Source organism: Oryza sativa, chromosome 2 (assembly GCF_034140825.1).
Source record: "Oryza sativa Japonica Group chromosome 2, ASM3414082v1".
NCBI lineage: Eukaryota > Viridiplantae > Streptophyta > Magnoliopsida > Poales > Poaceae > Oryza > Oryza sativa.
In genome coordinates, this window is record NC_089036.1 from 29,044,391 (window position 1) to 29,055,460 (window position 11,070).

The window sequence follows — 11,070 nt, forward strand, 5'->3', positions numbered from 1 at the left end:
GTCTACGATACTCACCTCGGCCTTGCCACGCTGTCCTGGACGCGCACCTCCCTCAGCCTCTCGCTCCGCGCCATGCTCCACCTCTCGTCCCCGGCCACCCCAGCATCCAACTCAGTAGCGGGGGTGGGGATATACTTCGATAAGGACACCGACGGGGAGACCCTAGCCTTTCGTGTCCGCCCCTGGCTCCACGACTGCCGCGTCGAGCACCTCCGCCACCTCGACCTCTCTAGGAACAGCCTCAACAGCATCTTGCCGGCGAAGCTGCTCAACGCGACCGAGCTCCGGGTGCTCTCACTTGCCGACAATGACATCTCTAGCGTGCTCCCCAATGGCGGCTCCGTCTCGTACTTGCTCAGCCTCCAGGAGCTCAACCTGTCGAACAACGCGCTCGCCGGGCGCCTCCCGCCCGCTCTCTACAGGCTGCCGAGCCTCGCCGTGCTTGGTCTCACCAACAACTACCTCATCGGCGATCTCGCTGCCTTGGAGGGCGTCGACTTGAGCGCCAACTAATTCAATGGATTTCTCTCGTCCGACTTCGGTGGGAGCCGGCTACGATTCTTGAACATCTCGTCGAACAAGCTCAATGGCGCTATACCTACCGAGTTGTCCGCCGTCGTGCCGGCGAACTCGACTTGCACACACTTCCCGGTCTCGGGTTCGCCCAAGCCTTCCTCTTGGTTCTTCGTCGCCGTTGTCGCCGTAGGGGATTTGTCAGACGCCGCCTACCGCAAGACACGGGCGAGGTTCCCCGCCGGCCCGCGCCCCGTGCTGCTCTCCCGACGGGAGCACGTCTCCATGCGCGACGCCGGCCACAGGCACCGGAGCTGGGTGATCGTGCGTGGCAAGGATCGGGAGATCTCCGTGGATCTCGTGTCCCGCGGCTGGGGCAAGGACGGGAGGAGCAGCAGCAGGGAAAAGAGGAGGAGAAGAAGAAAAGAGAAGAAAAAAAAGATGTGCATCTGACATGTGGGTCTCATGTACTTTTTTTTCTAACTAGGATGCCACGTCAGTGAAATCACCCATATATACTGGTATAGGACATTAAGTGCACGGTTTTTGTGAGTTTAGAGGTACACATTTCTGCTTTTATGGTTAAGAGACCTCAAAAATTCTCATTGTTAAGTTGAGGGACCTCCGGTGAACTTATTCCACGTCCATTTAATCTGGCCCAACTTAGGCTAGAGGCTTCGGTAAGCAAGGTAATCAAACAGTGGGGACTGAGATGGCAACGGTGAATTCATCGTCGGGGTCCACATCCGCGTCCCCGTCACCGCGGTGATAAAATTTGGTGACGGTGATAAAATTTCACCGTCCCCACCCCCGTCAACCACGACAGGGGTACATTTTCACCAGCCCCGATCACCACGCGGTGAATTTTTCCCCGTGGTGAACCCGCCCCGCTTGAACAATAAATTCATCCCCAAATCATATATATGCAATGAACACAAATCGATGGCAAAGGAATCGATGGCAGCCGATGGCGTGCTGGCTGGCCGGAGGCGGTGAGCGGCGCAACGACAGTTGGAGGCGGTGCGCACGCGTCGACGGTTGGAGGTGCCGGTCGGTGCGACGATGGTCGGAGGCGGCGAGCGCGCATCGACGGCCGGAGGCGCAGGGCGGCGCGACGACGGCCGAAGGCGGCGGTGCGTGCGTCGACAGCTGGGGGCCAGGACCGCGCCCGCGCAAGGGGATGCAGCGGCCGCCGGCGGCGCCGACGACTGGGAGCCGGGACCGCGCCCGCGCGAGGGGATGCGGCGGCCGGCGGCGCCGTGAAGCAGTGGAGGCGGCGCTGTGGACCTCGGAGGCGGCGGGCGGCGCGTCGTCGGCCGGAAGCGGCGGCGTGCGGCGTTGCTTGTGTATGGAGAAGGAGAAGGATTTGGGGGGAAGGGTAGACTAGGGTTAGAGGTATATATATACCTTGTCATTGGGCTTCAATTCTATGGGCCACATGACTAATAAAGTCTAGAAATGATCCCTAGCTACAGTTAATGCGGGTCACCGTGGGAGACGGGGACAGGGAGTGGAGCACCGTCCCCGCCCCCGCCATCCCCGATGGTAATGAATTTTGGACCATTAGAATCACCATGGAGGGTAGATGTTAACCATCCCCATCACCTAATAGGTGAATTCACCACGGGGAAGCGGTGAACGGGCCCCCATTGCCATCTCTAGTGGGGACAGTGGTTGGTAAAGATTGAAATTCTACTCCTTCCGGAAAATTCTATAAATTAGTGTGAAACTTCTGTGTTTCGAAGAAACTTTAAAGAGTTAAAAAATGATTATAATCATATGGAAAGAGATGTAATCAAATGCAATGAATAGAAAAAGGGAGACAGATGCAAGTAAAGGAAAGCAGGGAGAAACCAAAAAAAAAAGTTACATGCATTAGCAAAAGCAAACGCTTTTGATATCATAATTGAGATCCGGTGATGATTCTCAAAAGGATGCTATGTACGTTGGTAGCAGTAGTGGTAGGCCTCAGATGTTGGTTCTGATGACCAACCGCTTACGTCACGATGACGGCATGCGGTATGAATTTGCAAACTCATTGGCACTTCTCAATAATATAAGTACAAATGCTACAATATAGGAGTGTGTGATATATATAGCACTTCTCATTGGCTCTTCAATGGAGTGCCGTCCCATGCCCAATCAAAAACTACATTTTCTTGGGTTAAAAATGTTAAAAAAAGAGCACTAGAAGGTAGTAAACACTTGTGTTGTGTCTCTACTACACTTTCGCCTTGTGTTTGACGGCTTGACCCTTTTTGTATGTGCATCCTAGTTAATCTAAACCTTCGCCATTTACTGCAACACCAAACAAATTAATCACTCTTCGTCGTCGCGTCAAATATAGCGGGTAAATTGTGTTGATCGATTCGTATTTGCTGTAGATGATAGTGCAGTGGCCGATCTATCTTGATCGATCTATCTCGTCCGTTGGATCAGATCACTATTGGTTAAACTCCGCCTTCTGCTCCAAATCGGACGGACGTGATCCATCGGTGGAATCATGAGAGAACGGCGGGTGATGCGATCTCCTGGAGCGGAGAGGCGGTGGGCCCGGACTGGAAGTAGGTGGAGACTGGGTCCCCCTCTGTTTCCGTGAGTGGGCCCGGGTAACAAACCTGTCCGGGTGGGTCCGGATGGGCCAGGGACTCGTCCATGGGCCCCCACAGGCCGAGCTCCTTCTCCAAATTCTCTACCCACCACTCTGCTCCCTCCTCTCCCGGGCTGGCGGTACATGGCACTGTTGCATCGCCGTCGCCGGGCTCATCGCCGCCGTAGCCGTCGATGATGCTCCATATATCCGGCTCGATGTCGATCTCCGGCAGGTCGAGCAGCTCGTCCGACACGGCGCCGACGCACGTCGTCGTCGTCAGGGAGGACGACGAGCACGGGGACGGCGGCATTGGCGCCGCGACCAGCGGCGCCTCCGTGGGCGCGTCCACCAGCATGTCCGAGATGTCGATGTCTTGCTCGAAGAAGGACACGTCGACGTTCTCGGGCTCCTTGCTCGTGCCGCACTGCTCGCCGGCCGTGTCGCCGCTGTTGTTGTTATTGGCCGCCGTCGTCGTCGAGGAGGACGCCGACGACGACGGGGAATGCGCGTCGGCGTCGTCGCTGGCGTCCGCGGCCTTGCCCTTCTTCTTGGTGTCACCTGGCTTCTCTCTCTGCGACACCCTCTTCTTCAGGTGGGTGTTCCACACGTTCTTGATCTCGTTGTCCGTCCTCCCGGGCAGGCACGACGCGATCTTGGACCACCTGAGCAAAAAACCAAATCCGATGAGACCGACCACGAGATCGAACACGCAAGAATTAACTAACACCCAAGCATTGAGGGCCAACGAAGAACTTACTTGTTCCCGAGTAGGCCGTGCAGCTTGATGATGGTGTCCTCCTCGTCGGCGGTGAAGTTGCCGCGCTTCAGGTCGGGGCGCAGGTAGTTGATCCACCGGAGGCGGCAGCTCTTGCCGCACCGCAGCAATCCGGCCTGCTTGGGGAGGGCTCGCCAGTTGGCGTGGCCGTGCTTCTGGATGTAGGCGATGAGCCGCATGTCCTCCTGCGGCGTCCACGAACCCCTGTTCAGCCCCACCTTGGCGCAGCACGGCGCTCGTCCCCTCCCCATGCCCACCTCTGTCTGAACGTTTCCCGGACAGAGTAGCAGTGGATGATGGATGAAGCAGAAGATGGTGATCGAGAGCGCATGGGAGACCGGGAGGGGGTGGTATATATGTGCACGCGCCGAGGTCTGAAACGGGCAGGGCGTTCTGTCTCCTCTCCCTCTCCCTATCACCTTCCTATAGCTTGTTTGGAGTCTTAATATTCTAAAGAAACAACTGGTTGGTAATTAGTTTTCGAGAATCTTGAAGAATTGGGTTTCTTAATTTTTAGCTTTCGGTTAATTTTCTGGATTTTACAACTACAATTTCTCATAATTTAGATATTTCTTATTTTGGTTTTGAAAGAAGGTGTAGCTAAGCTTCCCAAACAGTTTTAGTCTCTCCGACGTGATGATGACGGATGACAACCTCCCCATCTCTGTCTCTCTCGTTCGTCTCCCCCGTTCTCTTCTACTCCTACCTCCGAGACGAGACTATTGCGCTTACCAAACCCCTGTCCCTGGAAAGCGACGCCGTGTGGCCCCTGGCCGGCGGTCGGGTTCGTCGGCGGTGATGTGTAGCGGGGGTTGTTAACCACGGCGTGCTCCCTTCTCTCGCTGCTAGCGCGCCTGGCGATCCTACACGTGTGCTTAGCTGCCGCTAATTTCTAGCTTTGGCGCAGGCTTTTGGAGTAGTTGTGTGGGAGAGATTTGAAGTGGCAACCTTTTTGTGATGATAATGTACTGTATATATAACTATTTATATCCTTTTTGTTTTGAATCCTATCTCCTGATTACAAATTCAGTAGCTTTTCATCTTATTAACGCGTGAAAGTGTGTTCTAGTTCTAAATGTGTGTAAATATAACTAGCATGGCGGCCCGCGCAGATTGCGCGGCTAGCATCATTATATTTTCTCTCATATAATAGCATATCTGTTTTCTCATTATATTATTAAAATATATTACAATGACAACATAGTTTTAAATTTTGCAATAACCTTACGAAACTACTAATGTGTAATATTCATATTGTATTTTATATACGTGTTAGTTATTAATTTTTTTTAATATCAAATTTTAGTTATTTGTAAATTATATATATTCCTATATGGACTATAGACTTGTCTTTTAATATTTTTTAATTCTGATTTTTTATTATTTTTAATTGTATTTTTATGTGGACTCTAAACTTATCTTTCAATATTCTTTAATCTTTAATTTCAAATTTCAGTTACTTCTAAATTGTATTTCTATATTGACTTTAAACTCTTCTTCCCATGTTTTTCTTAATTTCGAATTTTAGTTACTTTTTCTCTGATTAATGTGAGAATTTCTAGGTCATGAGAGCGAACGTAGATGCACCTTTTTATTCCGAATTTTAGTTAGTTTTAAATTCCTATACGGCTTATGGACTCTATACTCTACTTCTAATATTCCTTATTTTTAGATTCCGAATTTCTATTTTTTTTCTTAATTGTATTTCTATATGGATTCTATACTCTACTTCTAATATTCCTTATTTTTAATTCCGAATTTCTATTATTTCCTAATTTTATTTCTATATGGACCGTATACTCTATTTCTAATATTCCTTATTTTTAATTCCGAATTTCAATTATTTCCTAATTGTATTTCTATATGGACTCTAGTCTCCTCTTCTAATATTCCTTATTTTTTTAATTTCGAATTTCAACAATTTCTGAATTGTATTTCTATATGGACTCTAGTCTCCTCTAATATTCTTTATTTTTTAATTCCAAATTTCAGCTATTTCTAAATTGTATTTCTATATGGACTCTGCCTTTTCTTTTTCTCTAATTAATGTGAGAATTTCTAGGTCATGAGAGCGAACATGGAGGTTCCTTTTTTTTTCCGAATTTTAGTTAGTTTTAAATTCCTATATAGACTCTATACTCTACTTCTAATATTCCTTATTTTTTAATTTCGAATTTCTATTTTTTTCTTAATTGTATTTCTATATGGACTCTATACTCTACTTCTAGTATTCCTTATTTTTAATTCCGAATTTCTATTATTTCCTAATTGTATTTCTATCTAGACTCTTTACTCTACTTATAATATTCCTTATTTTTAATTCCGAATTTCAGTTATTTCCTAATTTTATTTCTATATGGACTCTGGTCTCTTCTTCTAATATTCCTTATTTTTAATTCCGAATTTCAGCTATTTCTAAATTGTGTTTCTATATGGACTCTGTATTTTCTTTTTCTCCGATTAATGTGAGAATTTCTAGGCCATGATAGCGAACGTGGAGGCTCTTTTTTCTATTCCTTTAATTATATAATAGATTTTGATTTTTAATATATCTCCCAGGGGCTATATGAAGTAGCAGTGGGGGTGGTCATCATCTACCAACGTTTTTATATAGCCGTAAAAGGTCTAGTTCACCGGGAAAGTGCACACTTTCTTTCCGAGCAAAAGTTGGCTGAAATGTGACGGCATGATTTTCTTGGGCCTCTGGAGATTTTGTCGTTGTCTTATTCTTGTAGTACATGAAAAAAAAATTACAGTGAGCAAGGTTTTTCAGTGTTCTATATAGCATATTAAAGTTGCGTTCTCCTTTAGTCATTAAAATTGTTTGTGTGTCTAACTAAACTCGGCTTTTGGTGGAAGCCTAAAAATGTGTTTTCTTAGAGAGAACTGCTGATCGGTTATGCAAGTAGACCTTTTTCTCCTAATCAAACATTAGTTAAGGAGAAAATAGATATGTAAAATAAAGCACTTCGCTTAAAATCTAAATTACATATATACTATTATTATCTTTTGAAAGGAATATTAAGTCCATGTTTCTGTTTGGAGAGCTTTTAACAGCAACACCTTTTTTCAGAATCTCTAAATCTCCAAATAATTTAAATTTCGAGTGTGACGTTTGTTTCTATTAAAAACGAACATGAATATTAAATTATGACGAAAAAAAAGAAAACCACTAGCCATGATTAATTGAGTTTTTAGTCATTACAAACTTGAAAAAGATTTATCTAATATTTTAAAGCAACATCTATACAGAAAGTTAGTTTTCAGACAAAATATACCATTTAACAGTTTGAAAAACATGCTAATAAAAAATCAAGGTAAAATCCGTATCTTAATAAAAAAAATAACGGGGATGCATGCTAAGGGCACCCACAATGGTTATCTATAAACTCTCTACAAGAGATCCATGTCAGAATATTTTCCTACTTGGAAGAAATTAAATGAAGAGAGAGAGCAAAACTATCTACTAACCTGGAGATGGTCTATAGAGAAAAACGTGGCAATAGATTAGAGAACTATAGATATCCATGTAGACATACCATTAAAGTGGTTTACTATTAATATAGTCTATTGCTGAGATGTACATGTTTTATAGATAGCACCTTACTTTACCATTGCGGGTGCTCTAATAGCCCAAATAGTATCTGAACACTTCAATGCTTGCCAAATGATCTTTGTACCTAGGAGTTGGTCCTTTTGAAGACAGTGACTTTGCTTTTATTTTGATAAAATAGATCCAAGGTTGAAGGATGCGATACGCTTTCACCGTTTATGACACTAGCTCGTGCACGTTACTGAGAAATTCTACAGCATGCTCTATTTAATTCTTCCAGGAAATTAAATGGCAACTAGTCTGCTGAAGGCTGAAGCCTACGACAGACCGTTCAAACAAGTGGGAGAAAATAAAGTACCTAATCATCTTAAAGTCGTTTTTAAGCAACTAGCGGCACACATTTTTGATTCTGTGTACTTCAAAGGTCAGTGATCGAGCTCCTACACAAGATAGCAATTTAAACAATTCTCCACATTTTTGGCAAGAACCGCCTAATTCTACAACTCTAGGGTGCTACTCTGCTTGATTGTGATATCCTAAGTCCTAACTCCAAATATGTAGGTGGCCACTCGCAAGGTTAAAGATATTCCGGTCATAATATCATAATATTTAACATTTAGGACATGGTTCAATCAAATTTTAACTACCATTTTTATGACAGTACTTCCTCCTTCCGCTTATATATGTCATTGATTAGTTCTTTTTTTTAACTAACCAACGTAAAAGAGAAAGTACTTTTAAGACAAATCTATTTTTTTTTCTTAAAATAGCATTTGTGAAGGTATTTATGGTTAAAATCTTAAAAATAGACCTAAGCCTTGTCGTAAATATAAAATATTCACAAGCAGGGGAGTATATAATTCAGAAAGACAAGTAATGAGATCGAGCACCAGCCAAACATATGAGGCAAGCCACCATACGTGATTCTTGTAGCAAGTCTATCAACAGTGGAAAAACAAATAATGGAGCTACTCCCTCCTTCTCAAAATATAACTATCCTTAGCGTTTAAAAACTTGTCCTATATTCTTTTTCATCTACTATTTAATTTCTTTACCTATTTTCTCTTCTTAACCAATTACATATTTTCTCCATTTAATTTCACCCACTTTCTTAATCTCCATTAAAAAACTTGCATGTTCACGGTATATATTAAGGCTATGTTTGACATAATTCCGGATCTCATATCCTCATTGGATCTGAATTTTGTACATTAAATTATAGTGGTTTAAAGTTTTAATTTTCATTTAAAATAATAAAAAATGATTTATTCAAATGTTATTAACAAATTCATATATCTAGATATATGGATCTGTGAAGTTAATTAGGAATACTTAGGTCTAAGAAATTTTGAATGAGCTGCAAATAGGGTCTAAAGTACCAGTTGCTCTAGTTTTTCTTTTAAGGGTAGAGTGCTGCTCCAGAATTCTAATACTAAACATAAATTTATATGGCTGTAACAGTTGAGAATTGCGACGCAATTCAGAACTTCAGATTGGAATCTCTGTCCGCATGTATGGGCTCTGCATACTTTTGGCTAATCGAGTATACTAGCAATTCGACGTAGCTCAACAACCCGTCCTTTTCCATGCCAAAGGCTTGAGAGTTCCGATTCCAGTGTGTCACAAGATCTCTCAAGTCCATGAGTTGGGAGTGTGGTCAGTACAAGCTTAGACTACCAGACAGCCAGTTGCCGTTTTGCCTTCCTCGCACCTAACTCTTGACATGCTCTCGATTGATAGGTCGTCCTTGTAGGCATTTCGTCATGTGTCGAATTAGGACTCTTTAGGAGGAAGAATAAGGCTCGTTTCCAGGGGTCCCATTTCCAACTCCCCTTTTTCGTTTTTCGTGCGTACGTTTTTCAAACTACTAAATGATGTGTTTTTTTTCAAAAAGTTTCTATAAGAAAGTTGCTTAAAAATCATATTAATCTATTTTTTTTTGAAAAAACTAATACTTAATTAATCGCACGCTAATGGATCGCTCCGTTTTTCGTGCAGGAGGTATTAGTTCTTATCCCTTGAAATCGAACACAGCCTAATAATGGGTTATAATCCGACTATAAACTTATACTAAAGAGAGATAAAGAAAAGCGATAAGTGTTGGCTCATGCAAGAGATAGCTATACACTTTCTCCAAAACATTTACATTAAAGAGGAGAGAAAAAATAAAGCCAATATTATAGTTAGCACATGTTAATTTTAGTATGAGCTAATAGCCAATAGTTAGCTACTTCCTCCGTTTTATAATGTAAGTCATTCTAGCATTTCTCATATTCATATTGATGTTAATGAATCTAGACATTATTAACATTAATATGAAGGTAGGAAATGCTAGAATGATTTACATTGTGAAAAAAAGGGAGTATATTATTAAACCTGCTCTAAGCCACTGTACGTTTCATCAGCTTCGCACTACCGGGGGAGACAATCAAAACCCACGGCTTTAACACAAGTATCCTGGTCAAGCTAGCTATAGTTCAGTACTTCAGTACCCCCCTACCAATATCCCGAGTGACGTTCTAGCTAACCTCATCGTCATTTGGACAACTGTGACAATGAACATGGCTGGTTGCGATCAGTAGATTTGGAGAGGGGAAAGAGACGTTCCGTACATAAATGGTGTGTACAAGTCAACAACATGCATGCATCCATGACTATAACTTGTGTGTCTGTGTGTGAAGGACAACACACCAGTGTGAACTCTCTCAAGAATAGTAACGCATAGAACTGTCAACTATTCCAGGTAACAATTTGTTGAGAAAATTAGAAACAAAATCCCAGGTACTCCTACGTAACAGTGATGGCAGAAACAAAATGTATTATGTTGTTTTCTTAATAAGATATATAGTTCGAAAAGGAGATATCACGTTCATAAAAAAAAAGAGAATGATTTTGACCATTAAATCGTGGTAGATCTAGATTAATACTACAAATCTGTTTATGGAGAATTCGAAATGAGTTCTATATCGATCCATGTGCGACCGCAGTTCAAGCCGAGACACTGGCTTGTTTAGAAGGGCTGAGGACAACAACTGAATGGATTCATATGCCAATAATTTTGAGACTCACAATGCGAAGGTTGTCCAAGCTCTAATGCAACATGGTTCATCGATTTCGGAAGAATGGTACTTAGTAGGAGTAGTTCACGCTGAATTCGGAAGAATGCAGTACTTAGTAGGAGCAGTTCACACTAGTTTTCGTAACAAACTCGATCGAGCCATGGCCCATGCATGATGGCCCCATGGGAGAGACGCAGCACGGACACACGGCCGGTACGTACCATTCCTGTCCCGCTCGATTGCACGGCGCACCCGCGCGCGCGGAGAGCTGATCGACCGCCTCCGCCGGATCCGGCTCATGCGCGGGCGCGTCACCTCGCTCTCGCGGCGTACGTACTGCCACCGTGGCACCACCGCGTGAGTACGGCACGTACTGGACTATACACACGGACACGGCCACACCCACACGTACGTACGCGTACGCCCACACGGCCGGGCAAAGCAGCACGAGCCGGACGTATCTATAATTTTTATATAGGTGATCCAACATATATATATTTATATACCTTAAATTTAGCTAAGCTAAAAATATAATTTGGTCAAATATGTATCGTAATACTCCGTATATTAATAAAGA

The 11,070-nt window shown here is 43.6% G+C and overlaps 1 protein-coding gene across 1 annotated transcript; it reads right to left on the reverse strand.

Moving 5' to 3' along the window:
* Positions 1 to 2,524: 2,524 nt before the first annotated feature.
* On the reverse strand, positions 2,525 to 4,210 carry LOC4330397 (myb-related protein Zm1). The gene is made up of 2 exons (XM_015768130.3): positions 3,864 to 4,210; positions 2,525 to 3,768 (listed from the first exon to the last, which is right to left on the reverse strand). The coding sequence occupies exons 1-2, from the start codon at positions 4,130 to 4,132 to the stop codon at positions 3,015 to 3,017; spliced, it is 1,023 nt and encodes a 340-aa protein (XP_015623616.1). The 5' UTR covers positions 4,133 to 4,210; the 3' UTR covers positions 2,525 to 3,014.
* Positions 4,211 to 11,070: the final 6,860 nt, after the last annotated feature.

Excerpts from the sequence above, each read along its gene's own strand:
- LOC4330397 (XM_015768130.3), bottom strand. The coding sequence starts at position 4,132 with ATGGGGAGGGGACGAGCGCCGTGCTGCGCCAAGGTGGGGCTGAACAGG. Across the intron at positions 3,769-3,863 it reads CACGGCCTACTCGGGAACAA|GTGGTCCAAGATCGCGTCGT; the intron begins GTAAGTTCTTCG and ends TTTTTTGCTCAG.